Below are 19839 nucleotides of genomic sequence, written 5' to 3'. Positions count from 1 at the left end.
TAAAGCATTCTCTTTTGGCTAGCCGATGCTAATTAAAATGAGGGTCAAATGTTCGGATCCAGATCCCCTACTATTATTGAAAATATGAGAAGCTCATACTTTCAGATCTTAGCCTCTATGATATGAGCGTAATAGACCGTAAGATTTTATGAGCTTCTAAGATTTGAAAATATGAGCTTACTATATTTTGGAGAAACTTCACTTACCCCACCTCCCCACAAATTTTTTGCGCCTTTTGTAGACATCTACAATTGTTCAAAAACTCTCACTTTCATGTATCAAATTTTTAGTTTCGTTCACTTTGCCCCTTCCGTTAGGATTTTCTGTGAAATCCTAACGGAAGGGGTCACACGTGCCACGCATGTGGGAAAAAGTTATTGAAAGCCCCATTTTACCCCTGAAAGCATCACGTGTACAAACACCCTTAGGGTTTATTTCTCAAAATCACTAAAACCAAAAGTGAGTTCGAGAGCCGTCTTAGTAAAGAACCCTAACATTGTGGGCTGACGACCACTAAAATCCTCAATCCACCCAGTGACTCTAAATCGCGATTCCACCCAGGTTTCAATCCACCCAGTGTCCTTTATTTATCAAAATCGCATACGAGAAAGTCATTTCAAGACCCAATTGAAGTCTCGTTTAGTTGCATTGGAAGCTTCGTTTGTGAGCCGTCTTTTTCGTCAATGCTGTCTTTTCCAGGTATAGTCCCTTTTGTCAAATGAAGTTGGTTGTTTTATTTATAGGTATGCCAAGTTTACCATTGTGTCCCCTTTATTTTTATTGTTGTCTATTTGTGGGTCATATGATTTTATTGTCAAAAGTTTGTCAAAAAAAAAAAAAAAAAAACACAATTTGTGGGTCATATGATTCTGGTGGGTTGAATAAAGAAAGTACCCACTTTTGTTGGTCGAATTGATGCTAGCAAAAGGTTGGAGATTTTTGCATTTTTTAATTGGCTATTGTCGGTTGAAGAAAGTTGACTGTTTGTTAGGGTTTATTTGTTTAATGGTTTTTGGAATATTCTGGATGGTTTAGCAAAAAGTCACTGCATACTTAGGATTTAACAATAATTCACTACATACTTATGTTATTTGTCACTGTTTTTGGCATGTTGTGGGTTTGTTTAATGCTTTTTGGAATGTTCTAGATGGTTTAGAAACATGTCACTGCATCCTTTTAGGTTTAGAAAAAATTCACTGCATACTTGAGGTTTAGCAAAAACTCACTGCATACTTAAGGTTTATCTGTCACTGTTTTTGGCATACTGTGGGTTTGTTTAATGCTTTTTGGCATGTTCTGGATGGTTTAGCAATAGGTCACTGCATACTTTCGGATTTAGCAAAAAGTTAAAGCTTTTTGGCATGTTGTGGATGACAAGTTGACTGTTTGTTGATGTTAAGGTTTGTTTGATTGTTGTTGTTTATTTGTCACTGTTTTTGGCATGTTGTGGACTGTGTTTTACAATTGTGGTCCCCTAGGTGGTTGTAGATGACACGTTGTCACTGGTTGTTACATATTGTTTAGGGTTTAGGGTTTAGGGTTTTATCCTTCTTATGAAGTTGCTATGTATTCACTATTCTCAGTGCTCTTCCTTTTTCTATCTTTTCCCTATATATATATAATAAATCATATGGAACTCACCCATAATAACATTAGGATTTGTCATCCTTAAAAGCATGCATTGTTTTCATAAAGTTCTTGCATATTATTGTTTTGTGTTAAGGGTTTAGGTAAGCTTCTATTGGCAAATGTGGTCCCCTCTATAACTGTAATTGTTTATTGTATATATATGGTCTCCTTTGTTATCTAAGTTGTTTTTTTCTGTATAAATGGTTTAGCATGTCCACTCAACTAAAAAAGCTACTGCATGTTGTATTTAGTAAATACTCATTGGTGTTCTTAATGTGGCAGGACACAGAATGGCTAGTGACATATTGCTGTTTGAGGTGCATTACAATGGTGCTTTCAATAGGGAAAATATGTGTACGTATATGGGTGGATTTGTGCATAATCATTCGGTTCGTGATGTACATAAGATGTCTTTCTTGAATATCGAGGAAATATGCAAGGATTATGGGTATAAGTCTTGTGACCTCATTCACTACAAGATACTTAATAGGTCTTTAGATGAAGGATTAAGGCTTATATCATCTGACTATGATGTAAATGAAATGGTTTCACACCATGTAGGCCATGGGCTAGCTGAGTTGTATTTGGTTTTGTTTAATGAGGTTGACATAGATGCGGTAGATGACAATGCAGAAGACGATGAAGAATATGAGAGGGTTGTAGTATATAAGGAAGGATGCTTTCTGGGATGAGGCTCTTAGCGTAGATACAGATGCTAATGACTTAGAAGGGGAGGAGCATGTAGAATCTGAAAGGGTGGGGTTTCGGGTGTCATTGAGGATGAAGCAGGGTTTAGGGATGAGGAAGATAGTGATGAGGAGGATACGGATCAGGAAGATAGGGAAAAAGTATATGATGATGGACATATGGAAGAAATAGGGGGGGAAATGATGAAGATGAGTCCAATAGTGAAGATCTTTGTCCAAGTGGCATACTTAGGTCATCCATTCCCAGTGATAGTGACAATGAAGAAATATCAAGTCGTCGTGATGTCACCAAAAGAATACCATTTACTAAAGAAGAGATGCAAAATCCAGTGCTGCAGTTAGGTCATATATTTGGTGATGCGGCAGAGTTTAGAAAAGCGGTGAAGCAAGCAAATATTATGAAGGGGAAGGATTTAAAGTTCTCAATAAATGAAACCAAAAAAGTTATAGCTCGTTACAAAGACAAGAAGTGTAAGTACAGGGTTTATGGGAAGAAGTTAAAGGATGAGTCCACATTTCTCTTAGTGTCAATGTATCCAAGACACTCATGCTGTAGAAGATACAAGAATCACATGATTAATTCAGCTTGGATAGCTGAATGGTGCATGATCTCATTTAGAAACCAGCCAAACCTGCCTATAGACGTTTTGTAGAAAGAGGTCAAAGCCAAGTGGAATGTAGATGCCCATATTAGCTCATTGTATAGTGCAAGGAAAAAGGTGCAACAAAAAATTTATGAGAAGTTGGATGAGCAATACCATCAGTTATGGGACTACTGTGCATTGGTTAGGAAGACCAATGTGGGCAGTTGTTTAATTCTTATGGTTGAGAGACTAATGCCCGAGATCCCATGTAAGTTTCACAAGTTATGTGTATCATTTGCAGCAATGAAGATATGTTTCTTACAAGGGTGTAGACATGTGATAGGTGTAGATGCATGCTTCTTGAAGGGTAGGTACAAGGGCCAGTTAATGGCTGCTGTTAGAAGGGATGCCAACAATAGTACATATCTACTGTCCATTGCGGTTGTACAAGCAAAGACAAAGGACAGTTGGACTTGGCTCTTGGAGGCACTTATATCTGATCTTGGCCCAGCACCAGCACAAGGGTGGACTTTTATATTTGATCGACAAAAGGTAAACATACTTGTATGATCGACAGAAAGTAAACATACTTGTGCCCAGATTGCACAACCTTCTGCTCCCCAACCAAGTGCACAACCAATTACCCAAACTGAAATTCCTACTTGTCAATTCGATGTAGTCCTGTTTGTTTATTATAGGTGCTGATTTTGAATTGTTAAGAATAACAAAATGTGTCATGATTTTTTCAAAAATATGTAGGTTGTTCATACTACTCCCTAACTAAGTGCACAACCAACTGCCCTAACTGAACTTCCCACATCCCAACGACGTGCCCCAACTGAACTTCGTAATAGCCAATCCAATGTAAGACTTTGTTATTTATTGTATGTACTGCTTTTGAATTGATCTAAGGCCTCGTTATTTATTGTATGTGGTGATTTTGAATCCAATGTAAGGGCTTGTTATTTATTGTATGTGCTGTTTTTGAATTGATCTAAGGCCTTGTTATTTATTGTATGTGCTGTTTTTGAATTGATCTAAGGCCTTGTTATTTATTGTATGTGCTAATTTTGAATTGATTATCTGATATATGATTTTATCTAAAATATGTAGGCAGGTTATGTAGTTAGAACCATGATGAAGTTGTTGGGGTTAGCCACGAGATCAAGAGCTGCTGGTGGTTTGAGGGTAGATGATGCCAGTGTTAGGGACCCTAACCGCAAGTGCAAGCTAGTGATCGATATCACGGGTGAGCCTATTGGACCACAAAAAATTCAAGGAGGTGGACCACTATGTGCTTGGGGACTCCCACAGACAGGTAGTTTTACCTTTAGGGTTGCCCCCATCCCTCCTCCCGATTTTGACATACCCAAATCCCAAGTGGCAGCAAGTGACACAATTCCACCTAGAAGTAAACAAAATGCAAAAACGGACAAGGAGAAAGGGAAAGGGAAGCAGAAAATATGGCAACCATAAATGTTTGTGAGTGAATGAATGTTATGTAATTATTTTGTGACATGAAGACAGGCCCATGTTTTGTATTATTTTGTGACACGAAGACAGGCCTATGTAATTGTAATATTTTGTGTTCAGTGCGTTTGCCAATGTGGTGGCTTTTTGGATGGTAATTGTGGATAATGGTAAATGTCAATGACAATGTTTTTGTTCACCAAAATATAGTAGGTAAATTACTATAAAGTGTGCTATGGTAATTGCGCATTATGACTATTTCGATTAATGTTAATGTATGTAAGTTACTAGTCTTACACAATATAGTAGGTCAATTAATTTTCTTACACAAAAATAGTAGGTAAATTACTTGTCTTACACAAAAAAAAAAACTAGGTAAATTACTTGTTTTACACAAAAATAGTGGGCAACACTACATCACAAAGTACATTGCACCATAAGGTTTTCATTACACATTTCACTCAAGATGCATTGCAACAATTTCCATTAGACACGAGATAAAACATCAATACAACAAGGAGAATAAATGAACATGCTAAGGCAAATCGATGCTTCATCTCCTTTGCATAAAATTTGTTCTTTTGCATTTGTAATTGCATTTCAAAATTAACAGATGCAGCCTCCATTTTGGCCTTATATTCAGCAACTTCATCTTGCATTTCAAAATTTCATTCGAAATTGTTGTTCCAATTTGCGCACGTTCAGTCTTCAAATTCTCGTGTTACTCAAACAGTTTTGAAACCACTCACTTACCATGTTGACAAATATCCAGATCTACCAATTTGAAAAGGCCACATCCACGATTGTCTGAATTCTACACAATCAGATCAACATAAATTAGATCTCACACAACTATTATGATACCATAAGCCACCAACACTATTTCTGGACAAAATAGTGTATCTGGCTTCAACCAAAAATGCTTCATTCAAAATCCTTCCTAGAGTTTCAAAATCAATCAAAATATATCACAACCAATTTCATGAACAAACTAAACTCTAAACCATACTCAGCTATCATGACCATTTAACCAAAAACATCGAACCTAACCACCATACTCAGCTATCATGACTATTACCTATATCAAAGTATTCAGCTAAAATACCCAGTTAAGCAAACAAATTTCAGCAAATACCCAGCTAAAAATCGTACCATCCCCAACCGAATCAAAATACCCAAAGCAAATAAAATAGCCCAAAGTTGTGAGAAAAAAATAAGATCAAGAGCTGGGTTGCGAGAAAAAATGCCAAAAAAAATCTTACTACATAATTTCCACATGTATAAAACATTTTACCGAAATTCGGTAGCATGAATGCTGTTAAGATGTATGATCTCCTCCCACATTTGCACATTGGATTGTTGGTTCCTGTTCCTGCTTCGATGACTTCATTGTTGGCTTGATCCATAGTGGGTATTAAATAGGTATAACGAAGTAAAATGATGAAATGATCAGCCCGAAGAAGAAGAACAAGAAAAGAGGGGCTACCAGAAGAAGAAGAAAAAGAAAAGTGGGGCTTTCGGTATGTGGGTATGAACGAAAGAAAGAAGAAGCAGATGATTAAATGGTGAAGAGGCAGGGAAAGAAAGAAGGGGCTTCAATAAAGTTCCAGGGGTAAAACGGGGCTTTCAATAAGTTTTCCCCACATGCGCGACACGTGAGACCCCTTCCATTAGGATTTCACATAAAATCCTAATGGAAGACGCAAAGTTAACGAAACTAAAAATTTGATACATAAAAGTGAGAGTTTTTAAACAATTAGGGGTGTTTGCAAAAAACGCAAAAATTTTGAGGGGTATGTGAAATTTTCCCTTATATTTTCAATAATAGGAGGGGATTCGGATCCAAAATGTTTAGCTACATCAAGTTCAGCAATTTGGAAAAATATTCAGTAATTAGTTGTTCACTCACCAAATATAAAAATAAAACATTTTTTAATCTATAACATCATCTATCATCTCAAAAAATAATAAGAAAATTAATCATGAGGAAAAATATTTAAATGAAATAATAAAATCGATAACTAAAACAGAGAGTAGAGTACTTGAATTTAGGCATTTTTATAAAGTTAATAACTAAAAAACAATCTAAAATTGAGAACAAATTTGTTAAACCAAATTCATTCAGTCACATTTTGATGATATAATTACACCCACCGAATTAACTAATTCCCAAATTTAACAAATTAATAAATAAATAAATAAAATTAAACAAGTTTCACACATTTAAATTTGGAATATATCTAAAAATCAAGCCACAACACTCCCACAACGCATAGTGTGTTGGGAATCCAGGATTACGAGCGTGGCGGCGTAGTGGGCTAAAGCACCCATCACCACCAATACGTGAAAAATCTGGTGGCTGTGACCCGCCAAATCGAACCATCCGGGTTTCCACCGCTCCGGAATCCGGCTGACATAAATAAACGCCCCCGTCAAATAAGATGCCGCCATGGCTAACTCGTACGCAAGCGTAGCGTTCCGTTGCGGGTTCCCCCAGTTGACAACAACCGCGTGGATTGCGGGGATGATCCCGAACAACCCCAGAGACGAGAATATCAGCGCCCGCAAAGCGCGGTACTTGGTGCTCGACATCGCCGGCGATAGCATTGTGACAATGGTGAAGACGCCCATCAGCGTGATGCCGCCTAGGTAGATGAGTTGCCAGCGGTGGTCGCAGTGGAAGATGTAGTAGATCGGAGGGAAGAAGGAGGTGATGATCATGACGGTGATTCCGACGTAGTCTATTCGGAGCAGGAAGAGGTTTAGGTGGTGGGAGTGGCAGGAAAAGAGGTGGCAGATGCTGCTGGAGAGGAGGCAGAACATTGAGCCGCTCAGGAACACGAAGAACGGCCACCGTGACGCCGCCATTTCCAGCAGGGTGATATCCATTTCCGCCGGTGCTGCGTGCTTCAAATCCACCAGTCTTGTGGTGTCCTGCATGCAAGATTTGTGTTAATTGTTGTGGAATGTGGAGAGATAGCCAAAAACAGAGTGATTTGATTAATTTGGTTATAAAGGAAACCTACAGCGGCAAAATCTTTGAAATTATGAGAAACATTTGTTTCTGCACTGAAAGGCATAGACCTGCAAGAACAAATTGATGGGAATATAATCAGAGAAAGTTCTACCATTAAAGGAGCATATAATTAATTAATACAAACAACTGTGAAAAAGACCCGGTTCAGAGGAAATTTCTATCGACTCATTTTAATAAATGTCAAATGTTAGTTAACATGTTTAGGTTCCTAAAAAACCAATGCTTTTGGGTTGGACCCTCCCCATTTGAGGAACTGGTTGGGCATAATATGAGGGTAAAATAGTAATTTTACTTTTTATTTGGACCATTTTACTCTCTTATTATGCCTAACCAGTTCTTTTTTCTTCTTTTTTTTTTTAATTTTTTTTCATTGGAGGTTATCGTAATGGTGTTTGGGTTCCTAAGTTAGTAGAATGATGATTGATAAGAATATGAAAGAAAACATGTGTCTCTCACATACATGTTAAAGGACACTTAGCATTTGTTATAGTGGGTTGGAAAAAATTTATGACATTGTTGGGAAAATAAATCATCCGACCCCACTCAAATAGCCCACCATTTAGAAAACAACTGCTCAAGCCGACTAAATGAAAAATAACTACATCATTAATCAGTCAACTTCAGTCTGTCACATTGCAAGTATCTAGAGGCCATATTCAAGGTAATATGATCATCTCCATTTCAATTAAAATTGAGACGAGCCGGCTCGTGTTAAAATAGAGGCAAAATTGTCTTAACATTAAAATTATAACAATTTTGCCCCTCATACTTGCACTAATCGGCTCCTCTCCATTTTAAATGAAATAGAGAGAATCTTTCTCCAATATTCCAAAGCCTCTCATGTTAAGAAGTGTTACTCTCTCAAAATATTAGAAAGACTCTAAAATATTCTCTCTAAACAGTTTTTATTCAGCTATTTTGTCAAATAATGCACTTAAGTATTTGAGTGTTCTCGATCCTTCAAAGAACAAACAATTTTTCATTAATCATTTTCTTTATTTTGTAATGCTTGTCCCCGATCCAACTGTCCAAAAATTTGCTTCAAGTATAGAATATAAAACACCGTTTAGAGAGAGAATTTGGCATCAAAAAGAGTGTGTTAATCATAATTTATTAGCCGCTTGATTTATATTTCTCTATATATAAAGACTCAAACTATAGCCACGTGGGCAGACACTCATCTGCTAGAGATCAGAACCTTAATTTGATAATCGCCCAAAAACAGACAACTTTATTTTTTCCAAATCCAATAAAATAATCGTTAATTTAATAATTTGTCTGTACATTTGGGGGGATATTCATATTCTCAGCAAAGATTAAATTTACAACATTTATTTATTCTAAATTAATAAAATATAGCAAAAAAAAATAAAAAATAAAATCAATTCAACTTTTCCAGGTAAGAAATTTTCCGAGAAAATCAAAAGAATTTCAACAGACAAATAAACCTGGTGAAGAAGCCAAGAAGATCCGCAACCTGGTGAGGCACTTCCATCAAATTCGCCACAGTCAAGCCCAGAAACAAAATAAACCCAATCAAATGCCTGTAAAATACATACACAAAAATCAAGAATCAAATTAAAATTCAAGTTGAGTGAAAAGAAATGAACAAATTCAAAAGCTTCAAGCCCTGACGCACGTCCAAACGTTGAGCGTTTCGTTATGCCAACGAAATATACTGAAGAGAGCTTCCTTGAGGGGCCAATTGGCTCTGTAGTAATTCAATATGAACTCGTTGTCCTTCATGTACTCCGGCAACTCCCAGAATGACACCAGAGCGCGCCGTTTCGCTTTCACACGATTCCCTCCGCCATGATCTCTCTTCTTGTTCTTCCTGGTTTGATGCAGGTGAGGTGTTTGATCCATTGCCTCTTTGGGTTTCCTCTTGAAAACAGCTCCCCCTTCACTGAAACTCATTGCCTGTGCATGCAGCCACCGCAAATGGAGGCTGTTTCAAAAAGACTTATGGGATTATAGCTGAAAGCAGATGCCCTTTTCTCTCAGAGTTATTGCTTTGTGTTGTTGTTACAGGGACGCACAACCACCAACTGCCAAATATAAAGACTCTGTCGTCTATGGCCTATTGGGTTGGCGTAGCTTGCATAAAAGTGGTTGGTTAGCTGCTTAAAATTAGTTGCAGCCTTCGTCTGGTCAAACATTGAAAAGAAGATTAATTAGAGACCCATAATCTAACCCACAACCACTAAGATGGTTTTACGAGTCCGTTTGGATTTGACATTTCAAAAAACGTGCGATTTTAAAACATAATCAAGTATCATATAAAATTGTAATTTGGCATTTAAAATTGTGTTTCAATTTTGTTTGTTTTCTTATTTTTTAGAAAAAACAATTACCCAGAACATATTTTTTGGCAGTTAACTTGTACAAAAAATGAACAATGACAGAAAACGGCTGGCAACGTCCCGCAAAAGTTTGGAAAACTCCCTTCAAGTTTGTCATTTCTAAAAGCACGACCTTAAAATATAGTTTAACTTTTGATAAAATAAAAGTTTAGTCTTTAAAATTGCGCAGTTTTTTAATCGCATTACTAAACGTGCCTAATGAATGATGCGTGGACTATGCAATTGGGTTGCTTTTAAAGTTATCATGGAAGCAACGTAGAAACCATGACAAAAAACAGTCCCCATAATTTTGGGTGGCTTTTGATTAGGTGTCTTATAATATGGGTAATGTCTTATGCACTTAGATACGCTAAATGGAATGGTTAATTGACGGATTAGTTAAAGAAGTTTTACAAGATACTGAAACTTAAATTGACTCATCATTATAAGAACTTTACAAGATTTCTTTCTTTTAAGAAACGAAAATGATCACTTTTTCAAGATACCCACATAAATTGGGATTACGATGCCCGGTAGATTCCTAAATTACAAAATTTACGCCTTTTGTAGGCATCAAAATACTTGAAAAATGGCATATATTAAAAATGTGGCATGTTATCGAGGCAATCGGAAAGAATTTTTCTCCAAAAAAACTTTTTTTTCTTTTTTTTTTTTCACTTTTACAAAGATGCTTATTTATAAAACTAAAAGACAATTTTTGACTCAAAGGTTTTTAAAATATAAAGAACAAGAATCTTATAAAAATATACTCAATTCTCAAATATAACATGGCACCTTTTTAATAAATAACATGTTTGAAACGTTTCAACGCCTAGAAATGACCTAAATTTCACAACTTAAAACTCTATAATTTCAAAAAATATTACAGGCGATCATAACCCTAATACTTTACCAATGGTGTCCTAGAGCTCAACTTTGCCACTTCAAGAAGAAAAAATGTCACTTTAATAAATATTTTATCATAATTCGATTGAGTTTTTTTTTTTTTTTGATAGTATTTTGTAGAAAGATTAAATGAAGCTGGAATGAGTATGGTACAAGCATATATCAATTTCAGCTTTCTGTTACCAAAAAAAAGAAAAATCAGCTTTAAATTTGAAAATAAATACCCTAGGGCTAGAAGAAGTAGCATATTCTATATTTATTCCCATTCATGAGGAATGAGAAAAGAATCAGAAGTCCCGGTACAGGCTGAATGTTAGCTGTCTCTTCGGTTGGGGAGGTTCAGCTGTTTTCATCTGATTTTTTGCATTTTTGGTAAACGTGTCATTGATTGGTTGGGTAGGCGAGACCATTTAGCGAACATATGGACCGTTGATTATTTATTTATTGCCCTTTTTTAAAAAAAAAAAATTATGTAAAAACATTTTAATTAAAAATAATTTTTGAGTTCAAAAAGTAGTTATTTTTCTTTATTTGTATGCAATCTTAAAAATGGTTTAAAAAAAAAAAAAACAATTTTCGGTGTTTTACTCTTATGGAAAATGGAATATATATATAATCTGAAGAGATGAAAAAGAGAGAGAAACAACAAAGAGGGGTTGGAGAATAAGAGAGTGTTAGAATAGAAGGCCTTCAGGGGTAAAATTGATATTCAATGCAATGGTCTGTCAATAATGCTTGCAATTTAGGTAGGTAATTGTCAGAGGGTCATTGGGGGATCCACCTGCCTAGGCAAGTGTTCGGACAACTTGAGACTCTTCTTGAACACATAAGCTCCATAAAAAACTCTTTCACAATTGTCTGGCCAGAGGTGTTGGAGAGTGACGGAAAATGGTTTAAATGTAGGATTTTGATTTTAGGAATCGTAGAATAATCTTCAGAAATGATTTCTCCAGTTAAGGTGGAAATCCAGTGGGAACAAGAGAACTTGTGAACACAAATTAACATACATAAAATATAGATTGGCATACTATTTGTATTCTGATGTGACTCTATTTATAGAGTCTCAATCTCAACTCTTGATCAAGAGTTGTATCTTTTTTACCAGTTACCTCCACCTAAAAGTTTATTCCTTCGTGTAAACTTATAATAGTGTGATCATCCTATGTATCATCATCTCTCACTTGATCATCTTATTATGATTGATAATAAACCCATTGTTGTACATGATTACCTTTGGTATCATAAAACATGTCAACTCCTTATTTGCTAATGCTTGCAAACAATAATCAGATCATATCATCTTTGATGTGTGCACACTTATGTTATTTTATCTTATTGCACCTTTTTACCATATGTCTTACTGATGACATACTAGTGGTAACTTTACTTGCTATGTAATTTAAGCAAATAACATTAATTATCCATAGTTGGGAATACAGTCCACACCCAAACTATAATTAATGATTTTTACATAATAATCATATATAAAATTGTATTGAATCTTTCATTCAATTTCTTATCTCCAAGGTTATCCACATTTGAGATTTATATTGACACTTCTTTCTGATGATTCATTACACTATCGGTATACAGATATTATACCAAACTTAACATAATGCCTTTGAGTGGACTTTACATTTATGTCAGTTTATAATATCTGTTATTTACAAGTGTCATTCGCCCAAAAATATTTTAATGAGGCGAAAGAAACGCATACCATCATTCATTCAGGTGTCCCCGAATCCTTCTAATTATGCCGTTTTAACTATGTAGCTATATCTTAAGTTTTCCTTAATCCCATTTTTGCTACATGCTCTCTAAATTTATCTAAAGATAACCCTTTGGTCATGGGATCAACTATCATCTCTATTGAGGAAATAAGTTCAACTTTTATTTCACCTCTCTCCACTATATCTTGAATATAGTGATAACTTATGTCAATGTTTGCCTTTGAAACTTTGAGCTCCACTTTTTATTAAAAAGATGACAGACTTATTATCACAAAATACATTGACAGGTCCATCTGGCATTCCAAAGTTTAAATTTTTAATGAAACGCTTAATCAAAACAACATTGTTTACCGCTGTGCTGCATGATATATACTCAGCTTCCATTGTGGATTTTGCAACACAATTTTGTTTCTTACTTAACCAAAAAATGGTTGTTCCCCCAAATAAGAATACATAGCCAATTGTAGATTTTCTGTCATCTACATCTCCTGCAAAATTCGGGTCAGTGTATCATGCAGTGTTTAGATATTCTTATCCAAAACATAAACTCATGTTTTTAGTTCCTTGCAGATACCTAAATATTCTTTTTACCGCTTGCCAATGCTCCTTTCCTGGATTAGATTGATATCTATTAACCAATCCTACATCATGACAAATGTCTGGTCTTGTGCTTGTCATAGCATACATAAGACTGCCCACAACTTGGGCATAGGGGACGGTTTTCATTTCAAAAATTTATGTTTGATCTCGAGGACACATTGTTTTGCTCAAATGTTGACCCTTTGAAACGGGTGTGCTTAGAGGTTTACATTTATCCATATTAAACCTCCTAAGTACTTTTTCTATATATTTCTCTTGATCTAAGTATAACAATTTCAAGGTCCTATCCCTTGAAATTTTTATTTCCAAGACATAGGTTCCTTCACCCATGCCCTTCATTTCAAACTTAGATGCTAAGAAATTCTTTGTTCTTTGAATCATTTCCGAGCAATTTCCAGTCAATAGTATGTCGGCTACATATAATGATAATATAGTTACCTTATCATTGTCATTATATATGTAAACACAATGATCTAGTGCACTTACCTCGAAACCAATCTCCATGATAGCCTCATAAAATTTTAAGTACCATTGTCTTGAGGATTGCTTTAGCCCGTACAATGACATCTTCAATGTATAAACCTTTTCTTCATGTCCATTCACATTGAATCCTTTAGGTTGAACCATATAGATGTCTTCTTCAATTCTCCATTTAGAAATGTTGTTTTTACATCTAATTGGTGCAACTCTAAATCCATCTTAGCTACTATATGGACATGATTATTCTTACTGAGGTAAATTTCGCTACGAGCAAATAAGTATCAATAAAGTCCACACCTGGTTGTTAAGTGAATCTTTTGGCTACTAACTTAGCCTTGTATTTATCAAGACTTCCATCTGCTTTGAATTTCTTCTTCAGTACCCATTTACATCCAATATCTTTTCTTTGGTGTGGTAAATCCATGAGCTCCCAGACGTCATTTTTGTTGATTGAGTTTAGTTCGTCATTCATTGCATCAATCCATTTGTCTGCATCATCACCTTTTACAGCTTCTTTGAAACTAGTCGGATCATCTTGTAGATTTATATCATCTATACTTAGTACATAATGATCTTTAAGTATAATTGATCGATGGTCATCTTTGTCTTTTAACTCTCGCACTGTTTTCATGATTAGAGCTATTGAGATCTGATCTTCTTTTACTCCCACTGTCCTGGAGATTTGTAACTTCAAATGAGCTTTCCATAGATACGGGTTGTGCAAATTCTTCATCTTCTGGTAGTCAGATATCTTTCATAGGAGTGATTTGATTTGAATTTTCTTGTGTAGATACTCCATCTTCTAATAGCCTGATATCTTCCATAAGAGTTATTTGATTTGAATTTTCAAGAAAAACAGCATCTCTACTTTCTATCAATCCCTTCTCAAAATGGTAGAATCGATATCCACTACCATTCTCAACATATCCTATGAATTTGCATTCCATGTTTTATCTTTTAATTTATCCCTTAAAGGTTTTGGGATAAGTACATGAGCTTTGCATCCCCATACTTTTAGATTTTCTATGTTGGGTTTCAGACCTATCCAGATCTCATAAGGAGTTAAAGGTTTGAATTTTGTCTTAACCCTGTTGAGTATATAAGCTGATGTGGATGAGGCTTCTCCCCAAAAATGGATAAGCAAGTCAGCAAATGCCATCATTAATCTTGTCATTTCCATTAAAGTTCTATTTCTTCTTTCTGCAATACCATTTTGTTGGGGCTTATATGGCATTGTGTACAAATGTTTTATCCCATTTTCTTTGCATAAATTGTCCATAGCTTCATATTCTCCCACTCTATCATTATTCAAGGTTTTGATAAATCTCCCTAACTGTTTTTCTACCTCTAATTTGAATTCTTTGAACTTATCAATTGCTTCAAATTTGTTTTTGATGAGGTCGATATATCCATACATTGAATAATCATCGATGACGTTAATAAAGTATTTCATTCCTTTATGTGTCTTAGTTCTGAATGGTCCGCAAATATCTGTGTGAATTACTTCTAATAATTCTGATGACTTCTAGTCTTTTGAAAAAGACTTATTAGTCATTTTTCCTTTAATACATGATTCACATATATTAAAATCTCCATAATTTATATGAGGTAGTAATCCACTTTTGCTTATTCTTATCAATTTATTTTTATTAATATGGCCTAGTCTTAAATGCCATAGATAAGAACTACATTCAGACACACATGAGTAATGTAAAATGGAAACTTTATTATCAACTTTAATTAAATACATGTTATCCACTTTTGTACCATTTACAGAAGTATTTCCTTTCCTAATGTATACCTTCCCAGATTTGAATTTGATCATGTGTCCTCTGTTATCTAATACAAGAACTGATATTAGATTTTTACGGATACTGGGAACATAAAAAACATCATGCAAAACAATAACTGAACCTTTGACAGAAATCTTACACTTTCCTTCTCCTAACACATCACTATAGGTGTTATTGCCCATGTATGCTTTATGCTCTCTAGCAGCTTTCTCTTTGAAGTTCACAAAAAATTCTCTACCCCTTGTGATATGTCTTATTGCTGCTAAATCTATCCACCATGAGCTTGAAGTTGGCTCTGCCATCATTACTTCCGTGATCGTCATTGCAATCTCCTTCTGTCTTTATCGCCATGGATTTTTGGACAATTTGATTTAAAGTGTCCAACTTTTTCACATTTGAACCATGGTCCTTTAGTTTTGACTTTACCTTTTGGCTCTCCCTTCCATTTTCTTTTAAGCTTTTTGTGCTTGCCTCTGAATGTTGGAGCTCTAACGGTCTAAGGTATGTTTTGGGCCATCATCAAATTGCTTGATGTTCCCTCTCGCCTTCTTCTTTTCATTCTCTCTTCTTCGAGTACGAGTGTTGTGCCAAATACCTACCTAAATTAATAGGCAAATATTCGGTATGTTTTACTCGCAAGTGCACAAAATCAAAACAATAGTATAGTAGGCAAATACGAAATCATTCCCAGGAGAATTGGTAAATTATGTTTAAAAGTAATTTCCTATTTAATTAATGAAATTAAACCAATTATCACAGATGAAATTTAATAATAAAATAAAAAGGTAATAAAAGATAAAAATAAGAACTAGGGTTAGGGTTTTGACATCCACCGCTAATCACACCTAATTAAGATAACAATATGCTAATGCTAACAATTATATCGATATACTTAATGTTTGCCAACCTAAGGGCATGATATCTACTCCTTAAGCTATTGATCTCCCTAAGTAACAAATTAGGCATTGTATCTACTCTAATTCTTTTCTTTCTCAAAGGATTTATCATGGTATCTACTAAATTGTTCTTCAAGAAAGCATAAATTTATGGAAATCGACAAACACATGAAACCTAAGGCATAGTATCTACTCCCAGTTTTCCATGTTGATTAATCTAAGAACCTGTGAAGAGATTCTTTTGTCAATCTATTATGCCCAGGATTCAGTCATCCAAATTGATATAAATAACAAATCCAAACACATCCATATATTAATTAGGCACATTCATATGAGGAATTCGATTAAACAAAAAATAATCAAGTTAAGTACTCAAATATAATTGCAGCAAAGGCGCCAATATTGAAATCCTAAAAGACATGACTAAGGCTTCAATCTAGCTCCTAACAAAAATAATAGCTACACATAATTAAAATAAAAAGGAAAAGAAGAAACCGAAAACGCCTTCTTGAAGTAGCTCCAATTCCTCTCCCCAAGATTTTCTATCTTTTCTCAATGCTTAGAGACCTATTTATAGAATTATGAGAAACCCTAGAAACTCTATTAAAACAGTAGGTCAGCCTCCTAGTCCAAAAAGGAGACTGAAAACCCAATCTGGAGTGAAAAAGGAGTCCGGCTACATGCTGGGCGTTGAGTGCACTCGATCGTGCGCTCGAGCACACGTTTGCGCTTGATCTCTCCTCTTCTGCGCTTGAGCCTTCTGCTTGTGCGATCGAGCGCGGATGCGCTCGATCCTAGTGGCTTGTGCGATCGAGCGTAGACCCACTCGATCCTGATCTGCATGTGTTCGATCCCTTAACTTCCAACTTTTCTCCCAAATTGTCCTTTAAGCTCGGAACTTTCCAGAAATGCTTTTTTTTCTTCAAAAACCTAAAAACTAAAAGAAAACACAAAAAATGACACAAAACATCAAATAATAACAAAACTAAGAGATTACCATATGTGAATTACGGGGCTAGAATATGTAATATTCAGCACTTATCAACGAGTAGCACTAGTAGAGAAACCATGGAGACTTATTTTCCACTAAGTGTTAAAGAAGTCACCACATGTTCCCATCATAAGGGGAGGCAGTTGAGTATGGTCGTCACCTACATTTCATCTGACACAGGATGACTAGCATTTGCAAGCTCCTTTACAATTAATTCCATTGGATTTACAAATTCGCCCACATAGTCATTTTCACTCATACGTGCACAGTTGTATTTATCTAGTAGCAACTGTACGTGTGTGTCAGATCTTGGGCCATACTTTGTCTCCAGTGCTTCCATCATTTCTTTTATAGACTTGTAACTTTCGAATAGAGGAATGATGTTGTCCTTCATATTGTGAAGAAGTGTGGCTCTTTCCATTAAGTCGTCTTCCGTCCATTTTCCATGTTTCTTTTTGGCTTCTACATCATTCAGGTTAGCTGGATTGAGCTTCTCAAATGTGACGATGTATTGTGTTTTCTCATGTGTATGTACATAAGTAATGTGTCGTTTTTACATTCTAAAATTCATCTCATTGATACTTTCGACTCTAAAGAAATCAATGCTACCATTAATAGCCATTTTAGAAAGTAGATATAACAACAAATAATAATAATATTTAAATTTAAAATTTTTCAATACAATTTTTACAATTGTCTGAATAATTGTAACAATTATTACAAACTAAATAATTGTCTGTGATTCTAATTATCATTACAAACCAATATTGTCTATGAAAATAAAAATAATAACAAAAATAACAACAACAGCTAAAATATCAATTATTTCCGGGATACGTCAGACACGCCTTGTTTGTGTTTAGGTAGCCTCTATAATATCCAAAATCTGGATCTGGTGGACTGACCCATTCACCCGTCCTCGGAAAACGGTATATGCTTGTAGGCCACGTGTCCTTAGGGCTCTGCTCAACGGTCTTAACAATCCTTAAAAGATTTGGACCCCTCAGGCGTCTGTCAGATGAGATCTCTGCTCTAGCCAAATATGGAATAGTGAACGCAACCTCCTTGTGTTGACTTGGAGCCAACCAACAAGGTCGGATGAACCTCCGGTTCATGCTTCAATGGCTTTGAATAGAAGACTCTCCTCTTTCCCAATTATTTCTATGATTATAATGCTGAAAATTATTGAAATTATTAGAAACAAAACCTATAGAGTTGTAGCCCTTTGAATTAACTTTCCAATGGTTTTTTAACATACCAAATCGGGGCTGAAACGAGCCTGAACGGGTAAAATCACAAAATTTGCCTTGAACCGGCCGGTTGTTTGTTGGGTTGGACCATGTCTGTTGAAGCCAAATTTCTTGACGTGTGAGCTGAAGCTCGGGTTGAATCCCAGACCGGTTATTGGGTACGGCTAGATTGGTGGTTCAGGCTTCAGCGGCGCGGGTTGTTGTGTAACGGATCGAGCTTCAGAAGGTCGCGTTCCAGCGGGCAGGGCATCAGCATGGGCTTCAACCTAGGGTTTTTTGATCTAGGCTTTGGCTCTCAACACGGACTTTAGGGCCATGTGTTTCCTCTTTGGGCTTGAGCGGAGGGGTTGATGAATCAGGTTGTGATATTTCTTTTGGGCATACTCCATAATGCGTGGAGCGGGTCGGTTGACCCAATCCAAGACCAAAACAGTGTCGTCCCGGTCCACTGGAACGGCGTCGGTTTCAGAACAGGCACTGGAAGGTGCCTGTTTGATGATGCCCAAAACGGCGTCGTTCCGTTTACATAGGACGACGTCGTTTTGAAATGAACCGAAATCACTACTAACCTTGCAGTGCAGAACGACGTCGTCTGGAGCAGTCCCCTTCTTACAGGGTGAAACGATGTCATTTGGGGCTGGGGCAGTTACGAATTTTTCTTTTTCTTTTCTGCAGTCCGTCATCTTCTTCCTCCAGATTTCCTTTTTGCTCTGAATCTTCTTCCTTTTCTTCAAGATTTGATACTTCTTCTTCTAGGTTTTCTTACTCTGGATCTTCTTCTTCCCATGGAGCAATGAATTAAATTCATCAGATGAAGTCACCTTCGAATTTTCTTCTTTTTCCTCACTCTTTCCTAAAGCAAGATTTGCTTATGGAGATGCATTTTCAAAGATGTCCAAAGTAGATTTTTGGGGAAAAATTTTCTCAGAATCATCTAAAGAGAGATTGAGAAATTTCTCTAATACTTTTGTTCAAACATATATGTTCTCCTCAAAGCATCTATACTGCTTGTATATCTCAAACCACCCACAGAAATTACAAGTGGTTTTTCCTCTAGCTTATGCAAAGACTGATGCAGATTGTAGAAAGCCACATAAGAGGCTAAACCGATTATCTGTCTTTGAATCGTTTGATAAATTTCAGACAAAAGAATTTGAGGATCTTCAATCGTTTCTTATTTTTCTTCAATCTTCTCTTTGTCATCCATAGTACTGTGCTCTCATACCACTGAAGGATTTTGACTGTAGAAATCGTAGAATAATCTTCAGAAAGGATTTCTCCTATTATGGTGAAAATCCAGTGGAGAACAAGAGAACTTGAGAACACAAACTAACATACGTAAAATATAGATTCGGTTACTATTTGTATTCTCATGGGACTCTATTTATAGAGTCTCAATCTCAACTCTTGACCAGTTACCTCCA

General features: G+C 35.8%; 1 protein-coding gene across 1 annotated transcript; it reads right to left on the bottom strand.

Annotated features, from left to right (window-relative positions):
• Positions 1 to 6476: 6476 nt before the first annotated feature.
• On the bottom strand, positions 6477 to 9481 carry LOC132165745 (heptahelical transmembrane protein 1). The gene is made up of 4 exons (XM_059576423.1): positions 9067 to 9481; positions 8876 to 8971; positions 7417 to 7474; positions 6477 to 7324 (listed from the first exon to the last, which is right to left on the bottom strand). Exons 1-4 carry the CDS (start codon positions 9342 to 9344, stop codon positions 6638 to 6640), a joined length of 1119 nt encoding a protein of 372 aa, XP_059432406.1. The 5' UTR covers positions 9345 to 9481; the 3' UTR covers positions 6477 to 6637.
• Positions 9482 to 19839: the final 10358 nt, after the last annotated feature.

The sequence above is a fragment of the Corylus avellana genome, chromosome ca11, assembly GCF_901000735.1.
Source record: "Corylus avellana chromosome ca11, CavTom2PMs-1.0".
NCBI classification, from domain to species: domain Eukaryota; kingdom Viridiplantae; phylum Streptophyta; class Magnoliopsida; order Fagales; family Betulaceae; genus Corylus; species Corylus avellana.
The sequence above is the reverse complement of the archived record's forward strand: the minus strand, read 5'-3'. Positions and strand labels throughout refer to the sequence as shown.

Coding starts and splice junctions, on each gene's coding strand:
- LOC132165745 (XM_059576423.1), bottom strand. CDS start 9,344: ATGAGTTTCAGTGAAGGGGGAGCTGTTTTCAAGAGGAAACCCAAAGAG. Junction 8,972..9,066: donor GAAACGCTCAACGTTTGGAC/GTGCGTCAGGGC, acceptor TGTATTTTACAG/GCATTTGATTGGGTTTATTT. Junction 7,325..7,416: donor ATTTCAAAGATTTTGCCGCT/GTAGGTTTCCTT, acceptor TCTTGCATGCAG/GACACCACAAGACTGGTGGA.